At 48.5% G+C, this 22,166-nt stretch overlaps 1 protein-coding gene across 4 annotated transcripts in view; it reads right to left on the bottom strand.

Moving 5' to 3' along the window:
• EEFSEC (eukaryotic elongation factor, selenocysteine-tRNA specific) overlaps window positions 1–22,166 on the bottom strand; it is a 292,225-nt gene that overhangs the window by 65,410 nt on the left and 204,649 nt on the right. For all 4 annotated transcript variants that reach the window (XR_012498843.1, XM_074340481.1, XM_074340480.1 and 1 more), the window contains exon 5: window positions 6,327–6,983. Coding sequence is in view for 3 of the 4 variants with exons in the window: in XM_074340481.1 (XP_074196582.1) it covers window positions 6,327–6,983 (657 nt within the window). In the remaining variant the exon portion in view is untranslated. The remainder of the gene's footprint in view (window positions 1–6,326; window positions 6,984–22,166) is intronic.

Below are 22,166 nucleotides of genomic sequence, written 5' to 3'. Positions count from 1 at the left end.
TTTGTGTGTGTGCTTTTTTTTTTCCTTTTTTCTTTTTGTTGTCCTGATTGGGTGTTTTCTGCTATATCGTCTTCTAAATTGCTGATTAGATCCTCTGCTTCACTGAATCTGCTGTTGATTCCTTCTACTGTATTCTTCATTGCAGTTATTGTATTCTTTATTTCTGACTGGTACTTTTTTATGATTTCTCTGTCCTTCTTTATGTTTACTACCTCTTTGTGGAAGTTTTCACTAAGTTCCTTAAGCATTCTTATAACCAGTGTTTTAATCTCTGTCTGTGGTAGGCTGGTTGCCTCCATTTCATTTAGTTCTATTTCTGGAGGTTTCTCCTGTTGTTTTATTTGGGATATGTTTCTTTGTTTCCTCATTCTGGCTGCCTCTCTCTGTTTGCTTCTATATATTATGTAGATCTCCTATGTCTCTCAGTCTTTGCTGGGTAGCCTTATGTAGTATGTGTTCTGTGTGGTCCAATGGCTCAGTCTCCCTAAACTCCTGCGCATGTGTTCCAGGAGTGTCCCTTGAGTGTGTTCTTCTGCTATAGTTGAGCCTTGGTTGCTTTTGGTGTACCAGTGGGTAGGATTGACTCCCAGTGTGACTGTGAGGATTGGTGATGCCCACAGTGTATGTGGGGGCTGATCCCTCAGAGGGGGATTCATTCCAGCAGGGTTTTGTGCCTGTTGAGAAGACCCTTTGGGTGTGCTGCTTGTGGGGCTAACCAGGTAGTGCTCTGGTGTGGTCTGATGCTGGTCTCTGTGTATGTTGTTTCTGGTGCCTCTTGGGAGGTGCTCCCATGCAGGCCAATTTCAGCCTTGCCTATGACCGGCCCGGAGCTACCAGATAGGAGCTACAAAGCTATATGCGATTGGTTGCTGCCTATGCTGGACCTGGAGTTGTGTGTGTGGGGACTCACTGTGAACCAAGGTCGGCTGCCAATAATACTGAGCCTGGGGTAGCTTAGCAAAAGGCCCAGGGCCCCCCTAGGCCTGTTGCCACCTGCCTGTAAGGCTCAACTGTTGAAAGATCCTCCTTAGGTGCACAGGCCAGGCTGTTTGACCTGGTGTTGAGAGTGTCCCAAGTGATGGAGCACCAGCTGGGCGGACTGGGGTTCTCTAAGGAGTCACAGGGTGTGGGCTGTGGTTTTTACAAAGTTAATGCAGATTCAGTTCTTGAACCAGTGCCAGACCTGTGAGCACTTTGCAAAATGCCCTGAGAACATCATGGCCAGCCACCACTTGCCTTGTGAGCTGCCCAAGAGACGATGTAGCATGAGTTGTGGATGACTGCTTGCCACCAAAAGTTCCCTAGGTGGCTACGGGCTGTCTGGTGCTACAAAAGCCTTCTGCAGCTTGTTGGGCCTACCCAAGAGCCGAGGATGCTCCTGGTGATGCAGCACTAGCTGGGGAGTGCGGGGAGCCGGGTGATCACTAAGGTGGTGTGCATGCACAGGTTTTACCAGACTGATGTGGTCTCAGATTTGGCTCTTTGGGAAAGAGATCAATACAGAAAAGATGGTGCCCTCCTGTAGGCTACATGTGAGGCAGGCTCCACACAGGGACAATGGCAGCTGTTCCTGCAGCCCTGGCCCCAGACAGACCCACACAACTCAGTCATTCCCTGTATGTCTCTGGCACCTCTCAAATTGCCACCCCTCCACTGGAGTCCAGGTGGGTGTTTGCAAGCGAGTATGTGTGTAGGCCCTTTAAGAGGATGTGTGGGTTTCTAGCCACCCTCCATCTCACTGAGACAGACTGACAGATTACTCCTTGATTTTCACTGCCAGATGTTGTAGGGACTCCTCTTCCCAGCACAGGACCCCTGGGCTGGGGAGCCCGGTGTGGGGCTGGGATAGGACCCTTCCCTCTTCACGGGGGACCTCCACCACTGAGGTGTCCCTCCCAGTGCTCAGCCACTACAGGAGGATTTGGGGTCAGCCCATTTTGCATCTTGCCAGTCTTGATGTGACCTCTTCTTTATATCTTTATAGGGTGTTCTGTTCAACCAGTCTTCAGATGATTCTTGAGGTTGATTACTCTTTAATTTAGTTGTAATTTTGATGTGATCCTAGGAGGCAGCAGGTATAGTGTTTACCTGATCCTCCATCTTGGACCTTCCTCTTGGTTAGTACTCTTAATCTTAAATTCCAGCTTGTCTGAAATTAATATTACCACTAATGCTTTCATTTTGTTTATAGTCACCTGACATCTTTTTATCCATCTTTCTATTCTTAACCTTTGTTTATCACGTTGTGTGTTTCTTATAAACAGCATATAACCAGATTTTGTGTTTTTATCCAATCTATCAGTCTCTGTATTTAAATAGGACAACTCAGCTATTCATATTTAGTATGACTGATACTTAATTTTGTTCTGTTTTTGTTATTATTTATGAACAACATTCTTGTTTTCCTCATTTTTGTTGGTCTAATCAAATTTGTTCTAGTTTTTCCTTAGTGAATGAGGAAGTTCTACTATACTTTTCCATTCCATTCATAGTTTCTTTCCCTTTCTCTGTGTTCATAATCTTATACACATTTCTATATTTTTTTACTTGAACATGGGGTACTAATGATTTCCCTCACCACCATACGCTCTAACTCCCTTCCCCATGTCCTCTCCCCAGAAAGACAGCCCTTTAGAACAACTTTATTTCCCTTCTCCCCCCTGGCGTGAGACCTCCGGACTGGCTCTGTTAACCTGAAACCCACCCCAGGACTTGACTCCTAGGGAATGCAGAGAGCAGAGGACTTCTGGTTGTAGATGACATTAGATTTTTCCTTGGAGGATGTGCACTCCATTTAGATTGGGGGTTGACAAACTATAGCTGGAGGGCAAAATTCTGCCCACTATCTGTTTTTGTGTGGCTTTTGAGCTAAGAATGGTTTTGTATATTTTCGAAAGGGTTGAAAAACAGCAAAAGAAGACTATTTCATGATGTTTGAAAACTAAGAAATTCAAATTTCAGTGTCCATAAATATGCTTTCCTGGCACTCAGCCATGCCCACTCATTTCCATCTTGTCCACAGCAGCAGAGGTGAGCAGTTGCAACAGAGACCTAGGAGGTGCTGAGCGTACAACAAATCATAGTGACGCGGGGATTGCTCCACCGATTCTTATCTAACCACATGTTTTGGTTATTTACTTGTATTAACAGTGCATAGCCACTAGTGTGTATTCAAAACAGAAAAACTAGACTTCGAATGTCACACTTCTAAGGCTCAGTAAGGTGTGGATATTATTTTATAGAATTACATAGCAAAGTGTTGTATTTATTATTGGCTCTGCTGACTAAATACAGCATACATTAATATCACAATATTCCCAGCTAACAGGAAAACAATGGTCAGAAAAAATGAGAAAATTTCAGTTTTTCTCATCATAGCAGAATTTCTTCACACACACACACACACACACACACACACACACACACGGAATGAGAATGAGGCTGGAACCATAGTCAGTTTCTAAGTGACTCATTTGTTGTTGCTGGGCAAGGAAAGCCATTTCCAGTGGTGAGCTAATTATATTATGTTTGATTGCAGCAGTTCAGAAAGCGAGTCCAGAGAAAACTAGCTTGTAAGATGATTAGAAATGGGGCAAGGCCAGTTGCTTGAATGTGGCCCATTGGCCATAGTCGCTCTAGGTGACACCAGTGAGTTAAGCCACATGCCATTTCCACCAGCTCAGGATGGCTCCTGACATTGGAGAGGGATAATGAAGTCCTGGCGAAAGAACTGAAATACCATTCTGGCCCCAGGCTCCAGGATTTATTTTTCTGACTCTAACAGTTTGAAAATTAATAATCATAAAAACAGCAAGCACAGAGTTAGGAGCCAAGCACTGATCTCGGGCCCTTACATATATATAGTCCCCCATCTTGCCTCCATCTCACCCCACAGGGTAGCACTGCGACATTCCCCAGACGCAGTCAAGTCTCATGACTGCCCTATTTCCAAACTAGAAGGCAGCGAGGGTAGAACTAAAGCCCATGCCTGCCAGGCCCCAGGCATGTACAGCTGACCAGTTTGCCACACAGCCCAGAACATAGCTAACCAAACAATCTGAAAATTTCTGGGCACTCTGGGCCCTGCTTAAAGCAAACAGGGCCGCCCCTTACAACCAGCCCAGCCTTCCTGCTGCGCCTGTGCTAGAGTTCACTTGTACATATGATGCCCTATGCTATGGTGGCTCCTTTGTTAACCCTGTGAGGTTAACAATTTGCCCCTGAACGAATGAGGATGCTGATAAAACAGCTGTCCAAGGTATGCAGTGCCATACGGCATAGCCAGGGTTTGAGCCCTGTGCCTCTGATCCCCAAATTCAATGCCTTACCAACCCTACCAGGAAGGAAAGTCTCCCACCAAGGAAACCCCAGCTTGAGTAATTTCAGGAGTGCGTTTACTGGCTCCTCACAAACTTACTTGCTCCCCATGCTCCCATCCTTGAAGGAGAACTGCCGCCCCACCAGTGACAGGCCTGAGTGGGGACAATTAGATTCGTGAACACACCAAGTAGGGCATTACTCCATGGTAGCTATGCCACCGTGGAATAATTATGCTTCATAATGCTGCTAATAAATCAAGCTAGACAAATGATTGACACATGCTTTGTCACCTTCATTTTCAACCAGCATCTGGGGGCTGGCCTAGGGCTGATGGAGCCCTTGGACAGGCTACCATGGTCGGCTCTTGACACTTCCCAGTGACCCCAGGAGCTTAGGCATATGCCACGGCTCTGCAGATGAGAAAACCCACGTTCACAGAGGACAGCCCCCCGCCCAGAGAACAGCCGAGATGGGATGCAGGCCCAGCTCCACGATTAACACGCAGCAGCGATGCAGGATGACCAAGCCCTGCCTGGCTGAGCTGCAGGGCTGTGCTCACAGAGCTGGGGTCCTGGGTCCAGGACTGTGCGTAAGAAAGGGGCTGCTTCTCTCTTGCCCACCAGAGGGCGGCTTAGGTATAGGGGTGGTAGAGGATGAGGGATAGGGCCTAAGCCTTCTCAGGTGAGGAGGAGGAGGGGCGGGGAAGCGTCTGCAATGACAGAGAGTTCCAGAGGAAAAAACTTGGGGATCTGGAAGAAGGGAGGGAGACAGGAAGGGTGGTGGGTGACAGAAATCACAACACTGTCTAATGTCCAAGGCCCTAGGCACCTTCTCCTGAGCACCTGCTTGGGGTGGGTCTGAAACTGCACTGGAGCTGCACTGACTTGGGGAGGGCTAGACCAGCGGGGGACCTTGTCCCATTGTCCGAGGAACAGAATTTCAGGGCCTGCTGAGAGCCTCAGCACACACCCCACTAGGAGTCTGCGCTCCCCAACACTGGAGTCTCAGCAACGCCATGCTTGGTCAACTAAAACTCAGTCCCAGGCCCACCCACAGCCATTTTTTATCTACATGGGCCCACAATCAGGCAGCCAGCCAGAGGGACAGTGAGATTTGTACATTTATTTGAGGCCCAGTAGGCATGGATTCCCACTCAGATCTGCAGGGACAAATGCTGGGGTGGATGGGCCCACCCTCACCGCAAGCCCACCCCACCCCCACCCAATGGGAGAAGGAGTTTCCAGGAGTTTGGGAACCTGTGTAGGCTCTCTCAGGCTACCACATCTGTCTATCCCAATGATAGGCGTACAAACTAGACTGGCTCACCCACACTCTTAAGATCTACCTCCAGTGATGTCAGATAGCCCAGAAAGCTAGCAGTGTGGACCCTGCCCTGTGTCATCTTCCTAACTCTTGCTCTCTGGCACCCCCTGCCACCATTAGCTCCTACTCCCCCACCCCACAGGCTGACAACAGACTTGACCTAGCTTGGCCTATATGACCAGCCATGCTCCCTCCCTTGACAAGACCAACTGGGGAAAGATACAACAGCCACCCTGCCTAATGGAGGCTCAGCCCCCACATGAGAGCCAGGGCCTAGCATCAGGGCAGCCTCCCATCCAAAGCTCAGGGAGGGCACTGACACTGTTGGCTGCTGGCCCAGGTGAAATGCTACTGTCTGAAACTGGCTTGTGTGAGAGGCCAGGCTTGCTCTGCCCTATGCGGGTACCTCTGCAACCTAAGTAAGAGGAGGGCAAGGGGCAGCTGGGCTTCTGTGGGTACAGTAGGCTCCCCAGCCTAAGTTTAGGCCCCAGCAGGATGACTGACAGGTTAAGACAACTTGGGCTACTCGACTACTATAGGCCTCAGTTTCCTTGTCTAAAAACTACAGAAGTTGGGACTAGAAGGTCTCTGAGGCCTTCCTGGCTCTCATCTCAGATGCCAAACTGTACATCCCAGCCACCCAAGCTTGAAAGAAGAGCGATGGGCAGGGAGGGGTTACTTACCCGCTCCACAAGGCCATGCTTGTGCTTCAGCTTGTATACTCTCAGCCTAGGCAAGAGGCTCTCCGCATAGTTCTTGTCCTCCAGCCCGTGCAGTAGGACGCCGTGGAAGGCCAGTCGGCACATGTTGGCATGAATGTCTGCATCCAGCCTGGAGCCAATCACCAGGCACAGCTGAGGGCACGTGACAGGCTTTTCAAACTCCACGAGGGCCCACTGTTGCCGGGGGCAGTGGCCATCTGTGGCCTGGCCTGCTTTCTCGTTGGTCTGGCCACTACCTGTTGCTGCTGGCGCCAGATCCTGGCAGAGGTACTGCTCCTGGAACAGGTATTCTCTGGAGAAGTCAAAGGCATTCAGCACAGGCTCGTGGTCAAAGCTGTCAGGAGCAGGGCTGAAGAACATCAACCGGCCCATGACCGTCTCGTGGCCCACCGTGATGTGGAACTTGGCCTTGGTCTGCAGGGGACCTCGGAAATATGGGATCTTCTCCACGGAGATGAGGGCCGCATGGATGGTGTGCAGGGACTCAGGCGCACACACCAAGCCGCGTTCTAGCAGCTTGGGATCAAACTGGGTGACACAGATGCCGAGCCGGTCTCCCTGCATGGCTGTGGTGACAGGCATGTGGAACATCTGCATGGACTTGACCTTCTTCACCACCTGGTCAGAAGCAAGAGACAAAGCTCATGAAACTCACGAGCCTTGAGGCTGGGGAAGGGGCCCCAGCTGGAGAAATGCCCGTCCCAGTGCCGCCAACACTCAACTGGTGTGCCAGCTGAGGGGAGCTCTGGAGCCAGGCAGATTCCCTTTAGACAGAGCAGGCTCCACCCTGCAAACACGAGGCCCAGGGCAACCTTGTCCAGGATGTGGGCAGTGGTCACAGCAGCCAAATCCTGCATTACCTTAGTTTCCTCCAACTTTCTAGACCCTGTTCCATACCAGGCTCCATTCCCACACTTCCTTGCCTCAGGCCCTCTATATAGGCTTACCACTCCACGCTGAATGGCCCCCCAGTTCCTCAGTCTGCCAAGTTATGCTCATCTGTCTTTGAAAGCCCTGGCCAAATGCCACTGCTCTGGGAAGTCTGCTCAGACCTCAGTTGGCAGGCTCTGTCCACCTCTCCATGGCACCACGTCAGCCCCTCTGAATCACACTCAGCCTGCTATGCTATCACTGCCTAATCTATACCCGTCTGCCTGCTAGCCTGCAGGCTTCTCTTCATTCATCGACACATAGTCCCTGGGAGCCTACTATGTGCCAGGCACTGTTGTAGGGATAGGAATAGAGTGAGGTCTGTTTCTAAAGAGCTTAATATACAGAAAAAGAAAAATTACAAATATATTAATATATTTGTAATATTAATATTAACTAAATTTATATTATTACAAATAAAATATAAAATTATATGTTTAAATATATGTAACTAATATAATTATATATTATGTTTATTTTGTATAACATGCTATAGAGAAGGCCTGGGATTGGGGGAGGGTTTGGATTTTTTAGATCAGTAAGTCAGGAAAGGCCTCTTAGAGGTGACATCTGAACTAAGACCTATCATAGGAAGAAGCTGTGTAAATGCCCAGAAAAAGTTCTAAATGGGGGAACAGATAAGTGCAAAGGCCCTGAGACTGGAACAGGCTTGGTGAGTTTGAGAAATAAACAAAGAGGGAGGGAGGGCTGCAGCAGGGAGGGTAGGGAAGGGAGGGAGGGCAGGGGATAAGTTACCCAGGAGTTCAGGCAAAGGAGAAACCTGATCTTATCTCTACCTCTAAACCATCACACTGGCTCCACACTGGGCAGATTTCTGTATCCACAGTTTATAAATCAGGAACAGACATTGAACAGGCTCTAACAAATGTTCACAAAATGAATGAATGCTCCTACTAAGATCCACTGTCTTGGAGGTGAGATGAAATCATGTTCATGGATTTCTGCAGAGAAATGTGTAATATATTTCAGAAAACCTGCCATCAAAAATTGTTTGACAATTTTGACCTTTAGGTTACAAACATCCCCTTCTACAAAGTGGGGTGTGTGGAACACTCATTTTCTCCCTGGATGAAGGGAAATGCTGTGCTGACATCAAGCCCAGGTCCCTTCCTGGAAAGCCATAATATTCAAGTGTTTGTTTAAAGATCATTAACTACCTAACCAAGAGGTCAGGGGGCAGAGAAAGTGAGAAGCACAGTGTCAAAAGCCACAGCCAAGATCAATCAAAGAGAAACATAAAACATCTCTGGTCTGTAAGGGTAATGGGAAACTAAGATTTTCAGGAATGCATCTCAGAGTAACTGGAGAATATTATCTTACAGTAAGCATCTGCCCAGTGAGGTAGGACCCGAATCACAACTCTTCCCCTGAGGCCCGCAGCAGCCCAGTGAGCTGTCCTCTGGCCCTCACCCCGCCCTCCTTCCTTTGGGCCAGCTTTCTAAAACACAGGCCTGACTATGCAGTTTAGTACCAATGTGTACATGGGCTCCTATCTTCTACATCATGACTTTCACACCTTTTGGGGATAGCTGTTGTGAACAGGAAGATGCTCTGATTAACTGAACTTCTGTGGGGGATCAGACCCTCCCACTGGATGCTGCTGCTCTGGCTGGGTGGAGGCTGCTTGGCTCCCAGCACTCCCTTAGCTTGTTGAGCTCCTCTGCTTTCACTGGGGCTTCCCACCACCAGGCCTACCTTACAGCTCTTCCTGCCCCATGTTCTCCCAACCCTTTAACCACAGCCAAGCTTGAATGGTCCATCACACACCCACACTGTGGTTCTATATGTCTCTGGGCCCATGACTCTCCTTCTTCCCGAGACTCCTTCCACCTGGCAAATTCCTGTTCATCTCTAAAACCCCAGCTCTCCAGGTACCTCCTGGAAGGACTTCCTTTCCTGCTCCCTCCTCACAGAGCTGCTTCCTGTCCTCTATGACGCCATGCCTGACTTGTTGTCACTGCTGGTTGACAGCCCTGTCAGCCCCACTTCGATGTACTTACCGATTTAAATGGACATCCACAGCCCACGATCCACCCAGGACCCAACACTAGCAAGAACTCTATCTCCCCACGTGCTCCTGCCCCGCCTTGCTCTCCGCCTGCCACAGCTGGAGGTCACTGCGCCCTTGGGTTTGATGTGTCGCATCCCCTTTAGTTTTATAGAAACATGGTTGTATAGAGGCTGACAGGTTAGGACACATTGGTTAGCACATAGGCCTAACCAATGATTTGCTTTGTTTTATGAGTTGTTGAACTGTGACTTGGTGCGTGTGTTGCCAGCACTTGTGGCTCCCTCACTGCTAATGCTGCGTACCACATGGCGCACAGACCACGATCTAAGCCTCCTACCAATGCTCACTTAGGCCGTTTCTAGTTTTTTACTGAAAAAATGCAACAGTGAATTCCTTCTCACACAAGAACTCTGCCTGGTGCACAGTGCAAGGAGGGGTTCTGGGGGACAGAGGCCGTGGACTAAACTGCTAGGTGGAAGGGTGAGTGAGTGCCCACCTCTACTAGATAAATGAAGTATCAATATACCTTCCGTTGGCAGGGCCAGAGACACCTGTGGATACATATCTTCTCCAATATTTGGCAGTGTCAGGTTTCTTAATTTTTGCCCATCAAATTTATATTATCTCCCTTTCTAAATCCTGAAGACAGGGGCCATGGTCTACCTACTGCTACATCCTCAGTGCCAAGCACAGGAGACTGCTGACATACCCAGAACATCTTAAGAGAATGACTGCACCTGATTCTGGAAGAGAAATGCTTCTGGTGGCAAAAACACACCTGGCAGAGCACTGAGCTGAGATTCCAGACCTGCTGGGTCTGAGAGACCTTTGTATTTATGAGCCTTCCTGTGAGAGAGGGCGGCCAGAGCTTTGTACTACCTGACAGCCCCACCTCCACCCATCAAGCTGACCACCAAGCAGGTTTTATTCAAAGCATGTTCTCTTTTCAACGGGGCTCATGTTCTTAGGGCTGAAATAATAAAGAATGCCTTAAGAGGGCACCGTGAAGAGCAGAAAGACAAATAACTGTGCAAATCAAGATTTTAAGGGCCTAGACAGGAAATTGTGAAACAGATAAAGACAGGGTCAGAGCAGCGCGGCACTACTGAAGGCGCTCACAGGGAGCATGCAGACAGCATCGCCACATGGAGTCATTGGCAGGCCCACATCCTACCAAGATACATTTCAAGAATATAAAATTCCATCTAGGACACCAAAAATATAGAAAAGTAGATAGTCTTACGAACTTAAGAATGGGAAAAAGAGGCTTTCCTTTCAGCCATTTATTTTCTAGCCATCTCTTCAACAACTCACTCACCAAATATTTACTAATATCCATGTCAAGTGGCTGAGATACTATATATGCATTTCCTCGACACATACTTATTAAGTGCTCTCATGTACTGAAATGATACAGGAGTGAGCAGAACAGACATAGTTTGGGTCCTATGAGGGTGATGGTGGTGGGGAGGACAGACATTAATGAAATCATCAACTAATAAACACAGAATTACAAAACCATGGGGGAGGTGCTATGAGAGAATAACTGGGGGAATCTCATTCTTCCTGGGTGGTCAGAGAGGGCTTCCCTGAGGAGGGGGCACTGACGCTGACCAGCTGGATGAGAAGGAACCATTCACAGGGACTCTAGGCAGCGGGAAAAGCAGAGTGGGCCTGAGACCCTGAGGAGGGAAAGAATGTGGCTTGTGTGAGGGACTGAAAGGCAGTGAGGCTGGCTGCGGGGAGGGGAGTCAGGTTGGAGACACAGGCCAGCCACCTTCACCATGTGAGGGACAACAGAAAGTCTCCAGTGGTAGTGGGTTACGAAGAGGAAAGGCACCTTCTAATATGTACTTTTATAAGATCACGGCTACACCGTGTGGAGAATAGATGGGGGCGGGGCGGTGGAGAAATAAGAAAGGAAAGAGGGAAACTAGCAAGGAAGATACTCGGGATTCTTTCTGCAATAGAATGATGGGACGTGGTGACAGACTGGATGTGGCATGAGGAGAGACTGGCACATGCAGAACTCTGGACTTCCAGTCTGAGGAATTGCCTCACACTCAGTGGGAAAGAACAGGGACGAGGTTTGGCAGCTGAGAGTTCTGTGAACAGGGAGATGTCTGAGAGACAGCGCGAGGAAAGGCGCAAGCGGCCGATGGGCCTATACGCCTGAGGTCTGGGAGAGGTGGAGGTCGGGAGTTGGGAGAAGACACATACCTGTCTGCCTCCTGGCATCTCCACCTGGATGCCTGGTGGCATCTCCAGCTTACCACATCTAAGACCTATCTCCTTTCATCATGTCCTTCTCAGAAATGGCAGCTCCACATTTCCAGATGCTCAGGGGAGAAACGTGGTTCCATCTTGGCTCTCCTAGCTCTCTTGTACCCACACCCAGTCATCAGGTGATCTAGTATGCTTTACCTTCAGAACAGACTTGAGCCCTTCCCACTGCATCCATTGCCCACCCTGGTTCCAGGCCCACATGGTTCTCCCATTCTCCATAGTGTAACTTAAACACAAGATGACATGACACTGGAGTTTTGCCTCCAAACTATCCTCTGGCTTCCCACCTCACTCTGAAAAAGCTAGCGGCCTTACTATGACCACAAGGCCCTAGGATTGGCCCATAATGTCTCTGACTTTATTTGCTGTCCCCTCCCCTGCTTGTATCATTTCATTCACATGAGCCTTCTTGCTCTCTACACATGCCGACCATGCTTCTATCTCAGGGCCTTCTGATTTGCCAGTGCCTCCGACGAGGATGCTCTTCCCCCAGATATCTCTGCTCCTCTTTTCCTCATTTCCTTCATGTCTCTTTATCAGAGTCCATCCTTGACACCTCAGTAAGACACAGGACCACCATACCCCCATCCCACTCTATCTTTTTTCCTTGTTTTATTTTTCTTCATAGCCCTAACTACCACCTGACATATATTTGTTTACTGACTATCCACACTGGAATGTAACTTCTATGATGATCAGGGCTTTGTTTTATTTTATTTTTTCCCCACTTTTATCTTCAGTGTCCCGCACACTGCCTAAGAAACAGGACACCTCAACATATAATTGTGGAATAAATGAATGGAGTCATGGATGGGTGCAACATTGGAGAGTTCCAATCCAGGTCTGGGATCTGTACATCCTCAAAGGTCCATGGAGATACATATCCTCACTGTGGGAGCAAGACTGGCCTGAGACTGGCTGGGCAGTTAGAAGTTCCAGACAACTCCCAGGGTAAGGAACCTTTCAAACAGAGGAGAAAAGCAGGATTGAGGCTCACCAAGGCCCCAAATTTCTCTGGCAGGGTGCAGTTAGAATGGCGACAAAGAAAACTGGGTGGCAGAGCAGGAGGGGCGCTGCCGCTGGACACCATCTGAGTGGGACAGGAAGGTACCACCAGGCTGTCCCTGAGTGTGGCTCCCCACAGGCCATGGCCTGTCCTTGCAAACTCTCTGGCACCAAGCACTTCTGGGGAAGGGAGGAACAGACCCAGGGAGGAAGGAAGGCAGGAAGGAAGGCAGGAAGGAAGGCAGGAAGGAAGGCAGGAAGGAAGGCAGGAAGGAAGGAAGGAAGGAAGGAAGGAAGGAAGGAAGGAAGGAAGGAAGGAAGGAAGGAATACATCCAGAAAGCAAACAATTTTTAAAACCCAAGTGCGTGCTTGCTAAGCAGTTTGGTCTTTTCTGATTAACAAAGAAGCTTTACCATCATCTGGGTCAGTTATTCTCCATAAAAACCCTATAAGGCAGGTCAATATTTTTACATTCAATTTTATGGATAAAGAAACAGAGGTTTTTGGTGTCTCCAAGGTCACAAAGCAAATAGGCTGAGACTTGGGACAGTAAACCCTGGGACACAAGGCAGGCCTGACATTCCATGGCCCTGTCTCCTGACCAACGGAGCAGAAACCATGCCATGGGCTGGCTGGAGCCGGCGGTCAGAGGGGCTCTGCCTTGCCAGGGGCTGCAGGGTCTACATAACTGACAATGTAGATGACCCCAAGGCATGAACCCAGAAAGATGGCTCTGGAGAAGAAGAAGAAAGATCCCTAACCAGCCACTGTGAGAGCAGTCCTGCTTAGGTGTGGAATTAAACCAGGATAGTCAGGCCTGCTGCGAGACCCAGGCTGGTAGACGCAGGGGCAGCCCAGCCCTGTCTCCTTCTGCCCTCAGCTGCTGCAGCTGCCCTGGCCAAGGTCTGCAACAGCCTCCTGCTGGCTGAGCCCAGTGGATGGTTTCAGACCTGACTTCCCTGGTGTCTTTCTTTGGGTAGCACAGTACCCCAATGCAGGACACTCGGTAAACGTTTGCTGATTGAGATGAGACAGCAAGTGAACCCCTTCTGTCTGCTCTCAGGCCTGGAGTAGTAAGATACTCTCTCCGGTCTTCTGAGTGTCTGCAACTTAATTTTTCACCATTCTGAGGATTCTGTAAGCTACTATGCCTAGAAGGACCCGGCTTCTCTTTCTGAGGCTACTAAAAACCTCCAATGGAAGTGATGACACGAGGTAGGAATCACCAAGTGTTCAAGTCTCTTCTCCACAACACCTTGGAATAGTGAGCACCCAGCAATCGTTCCAATGGACTTCATCATGTCACCATGTGACCCACACAACGGTAAAGAAAACACATCCTCCACATCTGTCGGGTACCTGCCCTATGAGGAAGCTTTACAGATCTTAGTCCATATAATTCTCCTAACAAGCTCTGAGGTGGCTAACCATGATCTCAGGTTACAGAGAAGGCAATTGAGGCCCCACAGCTTAGGATGTGTATCCAGACCTGACTGTCATGAGAGCCCATACTCTATTACTCTATCACACCATAAAAATACATCTACTCCACAACAGAAGCCCAAAAGGATATACAATCACGACTGTGAATTTCACTTGCACACAGGGAGGTCTTTGGTAACATTCCTTCTGTAGAGTTAGAAATCGGCCCAACACCATCACACAAACAAACAGAACAGCAGTGTTTGGGGTCCTCCTGGCATTCTAGAGAATCAGCAGATGCTTGAAAGAAGTGGGCAAAATCAAGTGCCTTGCAGTCTTTCTGATGTGCAGAGATTTTTGTAATAATGGTACTGGCTGTAATGAGATTGGACCTCTGTTATCCATTGTCATTCCATTAATGAGCCTGGGAGCTCCTGGCTGTGCCAAAGGAGAGGGTCAGGGCCTTGAAACTTCATCTTACTTAACAAAATATAAATCAGAGAGGGAAAGAAACACACAAGGTTTGACACTAATAAGTTTATAGCAGGATCAGTTACTTCAATTCAAAAAGGTTCAGACTGGAGGGGTTAAGATGAAATAAGCTTTGAAAGATCAGTCCAGGTCTGGCTGCATCAGACGTAACCAATTCTGCTTAATGAGGTTTTAATTTGGCTGCTCTTATTTCTCCCTCTTCTTTGAGCTAGGTACCAATAAGACATGTTCTACCTAATGCATTAATTGCATCTCGCATTAAAAACCAAACTCGGGACTCTGTACAGGGAGAGAGCAGCATGGGCCCTTGGGGCCTGCCAGCACCTCCCCTGCTGCTTTAACTTCAACTCCCCTGGCACTGCCTCTGGAGCTGCAAGAAGAGAATGTCAGATGAGCCCTGGGGACTCAACTCACACCCACTTAGTTTTCAGAGGAATGAAAAGTATTCAGAAAGGTATAGGGAACGAAATGATTTAACTATCTGTGTTCCAACCATCTGGAATTGACGACCAAGATTTTGTCACTTGTACTTCAAGTCTTTTTGTTGAGATGAAGACCCCTAGTCCTATTCCTCTCCCTGATTCCCCTGTAGCAATTGCCTTCATGAATTCTTTATGTGTCCTCCTATATTATATATTACACCCATGTATGTGTCCATAAATAGTATACAAAGGTCTGACAATTTAGTTTGCAAACTCATCCTAGAAAAAGTGCTGCACACCTCATTGCTGAATGTCACTATGGTCACCTTTGAAGTGCTCCCCTTGGGAAGCTGTGCACTGACGCCAGCACCTAGTCCACCCTTCAAAGCAATTTTGGAACTCTTTTTCTGGAATGGCCATCAGAGTTGTCGTCATATTACCCTTGATGTCCTGAATGTCAGCAAAATGTCTCCCTTTCCATATTTCATTTATCTTCAGGTAAAGAAAGAAGTCATTGGGGGCCAGATCAGGTGAGTAGGGAGGGTGTTCCAATACAGTTATTTGTTTACTGGCTAAAAACTCCTTCACAGACAGTGCTGTGCGAGCTGGTGCATTGTCGTGATGCGAGAGCCATGAATTGTTGGCCAAAAGTTCAGGTCGTCTAACTTTTTCACGCAGCCTTTTCAGCACTTCCAAATAGTAAACTTGGTTAACTGTCTGTCCTGTTGGTACAAATTCATAATGAATGATCCCTCTGATATAAAAAATGATGTTTGCAACATCGTTGCAACAAGTTCCCAAACTTAATTGTCAAACCTGTATATTTGTTTATACAAATGTTACCATACAACTAACTCTACCACATGCCTCCTTCCTTCTGTATTATTTTTTGACATCCATTCATATTGATATATAGATTTATAGATCCATCTATATTTTTATCTATCTATCAATCTATCTATCTGCTATTTTCTTTGACTGCTGTATAGTATTTCTTTCTATGACAACTCCACCATGCCCATGTTGAGAGCCACTTGGGTTGCTATTTTTCGCTACTATAAATGATGTTGCAGTGACCATTCCTGTATGCATCAACTTGTACACATGCACAGAGTTTTTCTAGCATAGGTACCTGGATGGAAAATATGGGGGACACATTTTCAGTTTCACTAGGTCTTATCGATTGCTCTGTGAAGTGGCTGGCTTAACCCCCAACAGCAGTGCAAGAAAAGGCCTCTTCTTAGACATTCACTAGAACTTGTTTTTTTAGGATTTTCAATTATTCCCAGGCCGATAGATTAGGCATGGTGTCCCACTGTTGTCTTAATGCTTGTTTCCTCGATTACTAGGGATAGGCTCCAAAGAGTTGACCCCAGAGACAAAGTGGTGAAAGCACCTCACCTACTGTGACCCTGCGAGGCCCCACTCAGCACTTGGAGTAAGGGGTGATGCACGGTGCGGAAGGGAAGTGATAAGACAGAGATCTGCATACGCCTCTGCCTGCTGCTTCAGCCCTCCTCCTGGGCTCACAGCCCTCTGAGCACCAGTGCCAGGAAATGTGGTCCTGGAAGCACTTGAGACACTTTTCCTCCCACCTGGCCTTGTCTCCAGGGAATTGTGAGGCTGAGCAGAGGAGGGATCTACTCTATGCAAAAATTCCATTGGGGCCTCAACAAAAGACCAATTGTACCTGGGGAGAGAGAGGAGGGAGCGGGGAGACTTTCTTCCCTGGGATCCCTGCTTAGTAATGAGACATGCCCCTATGAAAAGGACAAGAGGAGCTTCAGAAACCTGGGACCCACAGACAACCAAAGACCCAATTCCAGGTGCAGAGATGAGGCGGGGCTTTGTCTGTCTGTGTCTGCCTGCACCGGTACCCCCATATCCCCTCTCAATCCCAAGCACCTAGACCAGGCTCCTGGACCCAGCGTGATCAGTGTTGCCCAGGGCCAACGTATATCTTGTCCACCTGCTCCCGTCTCCCACCCTCCCTCAGCCCTTTGGCCCCAGGCCAGCTCAGGTCATCTGCTTAGAGTCTCAGAGCACTCTACAACATTCCTCACAGCACCTTATCATAATTTCCAATGGGTGCCTGTGTGTTCGGTTGTTTTCTATGAGGCTCCCATACCAGGTGGATGAACAGCCGGCGACGGGCAGGATTTATTTTGTTCACTGCTGATCCCTGCACAGTGCCTGCCACATGGTGGTCACTCAGGAAGAAGGAAATGGATTTGGTTTCTTACCACACAGCCTGCCAAAGGCCTCTGCCCCTCCATGGCGACCTTACAAATAAACTGGAGTTATTAACTTCCCAGTCACTGCCACAATGGAGAAACATAAACATGACAAGGGGCCTGCCAGGAAGCTTTATGCCCCTCCCAGCCGCCCTCACACACTTGTCATCCCATAAAACTTTAACTGAATTATACTGATGTTTCATTCTTCTTTTTTCCATACATCTGGGACTCTAATTGTTTTTAACGACATCCCTGGGCTTTTGCGGGGAGGGGTAAAGAATCCTTGGGAGGCAAGCCAACGGAGCCAACTTTGTCTTCGGGCGGGGGTGGGGGGGCCCAGAACAACTGTCACTGTGGGGCAGTAAGCATGCCCGCACCACAACTGAGAACGCTGAGCCTGTGCAGAAAACCCAGGCAGGCCTGGATCGCAAAGCAGCAGGTCCAGGTGGACTGAACGACGCCCACAGCCCTGAGGCTCACTGCCTGTGCACGAGCACATCCCTCCCTCAGGATCCTCTGCTCCCAGGTGGGCATAATGGGCCCTTCACACTAGCTCTGACCTTTAGGCAAGTTTTGTCATGTTTCCAAGCCTGTTTCTTCACCAATAAAATGGGGTTGGTATGTGCTAGGCCAAAGGGATTCTGTGAAGATTTCAGGAGGGGACGTATATATGTCCAGCATGCAGCAGAGCACTGGGTGAGTGCCAGGCTCTCAGTGACTGTGGTGGCCCCCGTCCCCACTCTGGTCCACATCGCACGCCCTGGCTTCCTCCTCATCCTTCAGGTTCCCATAGGCCATAAGCTGGCAAATCCTGGAGTTTACCTCACTCACATCCAGTCTCTTCCCATTCACTGGGCCTCATTTCTCACTTAGACTCCTGCAACAGCCATCCATTTCCTATGTTTCTCCCAGGCCACCTACCTAGTACAGAAGCCAGGTCACCCACTGCCCTCAGTACTCGAGTCTCACTTCCCGCTGGGACTCAGCTGGACTTCCTCTCCAGCCCAGCTGTCTTCTGCATCTGTGGAGGGCTCTTTGGAGCTTTCACCTTTCAGCTGGGCCCCCAGCACACTGCATGCCTCTGCTCCCACTTGCTTACCTATGCCAAGTGCCCTCCCACTCACCTTTCACAATGGGCATTCTTCAAGGCCCATCTCCACTGTCATTGCCCACATTCCCTTAACTGGGTTTAACGTAACACACATTCAAGTAGCACCTGCTACAAGGCAGGCCCCATGCTTACACTGGGGACGTGGGAAGCCATGGTCCTCACCCACCACTTGTTCACTGGAGGGGAGACAGATATGTAAAGTACTACTGAGAGAACACAGCATGTTGAGTGCCATAAGAGAGGGGTTCAGGGGGCCAGCAGAGAGGAGGCAACATCTGAACTGTGTTTCTAAAGACAATGCCACGTAGACAAGATCAGGAAAGAGGGGACAACATGCCGGGGGGGGGGGGGGAGAGCAACGAGGTACTAGGCAGGTGTGGGTAGAGATACAGGGTGGAGCTCAGAATACTAAGACGCTGATGCTGGGGCAGAGTGCCAGGATCCCCATCTTGTCCATGATGCATCTCATCCTGAAGAGGCAGGGCCTGCCAACAGAGAAGGGACTCAAGAAGACCTCACGGAACTGAATTCCAGGAAAAACAAGGCTGGGATTCTTGATACCTACCAGGGAGAAATACGCATACCTGTGCACTGAATAAGATGGTCAGTGCAGCACAGGACACCACAGAGACGGGACAGCAGTCTGAGAGTCCCTCAGTGGGAAAGGGCAATGTGCAATATGAAGTGTCCACACTGACAAACACATGTGGTGACCAGGTGGTGTAGCAGCTCTGTATGTAGGGAAGAGGTAACACCTCTAAAACCAATATTAGGCAAAAACAGAAAAGTGTAAAAACCATATGATACGATGTCATACATTTACAAAATGGCATTATGTATTTTATGGATATATACATATATATATGCAATGCATAGAGAGGGCTGAGAATGATATACTCAAAAGAATTAACAGGGGCCTCCTCTACATGGGTGGCCAGGATGGGGTGTGATACAACAGATCCTTTGTCCTTAACTGAAAAGTTTCACTTTTGTCACAAGAAGGCATTCATGAATTAGTTGTGTAATTAAAAATTAGTTCTTTAAAAATAAAAACAGGCATTCTAATCAATTAGATTTAATAAAATCAGGTTCCAATCAATTCACTCAATAAAGACTGACAGTCTACTCTGAGTCAGACTCTGTCTGGGCCAGGAGAAGTGGAAGATGGAGATGGGTTGGGTAGGTGGGGCACCTGGGAGAAAGAGACTAGAAAGAGACACTTCCTAGTCTGCCAGCTCTGTGTTCTAACTGTAGACTTGAACCTTCTTCCCTAGCAACACCCTGAAGCCATGGCCACCTAACGAAAGTATGGTCCAACCCATACTCTCTGTATGGGGAAACAGGTGACTCTGGTTGAGGCAGGTGAGCACAGGATGGGAGACTCTCTCATTCCTCCTGGAACCTATGGAAACAGACATGTCACCTGCCAAGAGGACGAGGACAAAAGGGATGGTGAAAGTCTCTCAGCACTGCAAAATAAAAAGGGAAAAGTAGCAAAATGTGTGGTGTAACACTCAGAACAGTCCCAGCTATACGCAGTGGTTTGCCCACCAGCCAGCTAGCAGGAGAGGTAGCCTAAGACCAGGCCCAAGAGCTGTGAAGACACCAAAATATTCTGTCCCAAACTTGAGCAATCCCCCAACTACAACTAGGTGCCTAATGGCAAGGGCCTGTTCCTCATGCAGTCATCTGGAGACAAAGACAAGCCCCCCATACTACCACCCCCACAACCTCTTGAGATCACACTGGTCCAGGCTTTGTGAAAGGGCTAATCACTTTTACGTTTTATGTCCAAAAATTTCACCTCTAGGAAAGTCTCCAAAAGGCAAAGATGGGTCATTCAAATATTCACTTTGCTCTTCCTTATGATAGCCAAAAGATAACAACAACCTAGCTGCCCAATAATAGAAGAATGGCTAGATTACACAGCGGATGAGATGTTATGTAAGTAATCAAAAATATGAAGCAATTTTAGCATCTTGGAACAGGTTTTCTCTAGAATATTGAACAAATAATGAAGGCATGAAATTGTATTTAAAATATCATCTTAACTATACATAGCAGTTGCCTCTGAATGATGGCCTTCTTGGTAAGGTGTTTTGTTCCTAGTTTCTTTAAACTTCACAAAAATTTCTAAATTAATCATGTACTGCTTTTATTTATGGAGGAAAGTTTTTAAAAAAACGTAAATTAAAAGGAAAAGAAAGCCCATCCCACCAGGCTGCAGTCATCCCCACAATAGCCCCCAGAGGTAGGTACTGTCATCACTATTTGGCACATAAGGAAACAGAGTCAGCAACCTGCCCAAGGCCATTTGGTTGTTAAACAGTTAAAGTGGACACAAACCCAGTACTGCCTAGCTCTGAAGTGTGAGCTCACTGGCCTACAGCACTGGCTAAAATTGGCACAGAGGCCTGCCCCCAAGTCTGGAGCAAAATGAGGAAGTGGTCACAAAGATGGCTTGGGTATTGTCAGCATGGCTTATCATTTCTGCTCCTAGAGAGAAGAAAGGGGGTGTCACCTCTTTTCCTCAGGAATGAAAACTCTGCAGAGACCATTAGGTGTGGGCGAGCAGCAGCAACTGTGGGACCCAAGCCCACCAGGAGGACTCAAGAACCCCACCTCCAGAAGAAAGCAGGGCCACCCATGAGCGTCTAGGGGCTCGGCCCTGCCTGTGATAAGGAAAGCTGCCTCTGAATGGCCTTTATCTCTTTTTGTCATGAAGCTACCCTCTAATTACAAAAGAAAAATAGGACCAGACCAGTGGCTCAGGTGGTTGGAGAGCCATGCTCCTAATGCCAAGGTCGCCGGTTTGATTCCCACACAGGCCAGTGAGTGGTACCTTCCACAGCTAAGCCTGTGAACAACAGCTCTCCCTGGAGCTGGGCTGCCGAGAGTAGCTGTAGGTCGGCGTGAGCTGCTGCGGGCTGCCATGGGCTGCCGTGGGCTACCGTGTGCTGCCGTGAGCGGCCGGTGGCCAGTGTGAGTAGCTGGCAGCACTACCCTGGCTGAGGCAGTCGGTTGCCGGTTGTCGGTCGGCCGTTCACAGCAGCTCTCACCTGCTGCCCACCACTCACGCTGGTCACCGGCCGCTCATGGCAGCACACGGTACCCACGGCAGCACACAGCAGCCCACGGCTGCTCACCCTGGCTGTTGGCCACTCACACTGGTGGCCACTCCTGGCAGCACATGGTCGCCAGGGTAGTGCAAGGCTCATAACACCAGCATGGGCCAGGGAGCTGTGTCCTACACAACTAGACTGAGAAACAACAGCTTGAACTGGAGCGGGGGTGGGGGGGGGGAGGTGAAAGAAGGGGAAAAAAGAAAAGAAAAGAAAAACAAAAACAAAAGTAAGGTCCAAGAAGGAGAAGCAGTCTCATGCTTATAAGTCTTAAAACAGTAACAAGAAGTGTACTCTGTACTCAGGATTTTTTTCCGATTGTCTTTCCTACTTCTAATTTTTCTGTATATTATTCTGTATTTTCTAAGTTTATCTTTAGCCTATAGTATTAGAATAAAAAAAACCAAACTTCAAAAGCAAACATCAAATGTCTCAATTTTAAACTCAAATACATCACCTGGGATGAATTCTTCCAACAACCACAGAGGGCCTACTATGTGCCAAGCTGTTCAAGGAGCTGGGCCTATAGTCATGCATGATGGGCAAGCAGGGCTGCGGCAGGGAGCTCACAGGGGCGGGCAGGATGGAAGGCTCAGAAGTTGGGTATCAGCAAAGAAAAGAACAATTCCTCCCTCTGGGTTCCTTCTCTCTCCTCCCTGAGGTCTCTCAGGGAACATTCTGAGTTCCACAATGGAGGAAGGAGCTGCTGACCCACAGGAAACCTGTATTTTGCACTGGATC

Source organism: Rhinolophus sinicus, linkage group LG09 (genome assembly GCF_036562045.2).
Source record: "Rhinolophus sinicus isolate RSC01 linkage group LG09, ASM3656204v1, whole genome shotgun sequence".
NCBI classification, from domain to species: domain Eukaryota; kingdom Metazoa; phylum Chordata; class Mammalia; order Chiroptera; family Rhinolophidae; genus Rhinolophus; species Rhinolophus sinicus.
The sequence above is the reverse complement of the archived record's forward strand: the minus strand, read 5'-3'. Positions and strand labels throughout refer to the sequence as shown.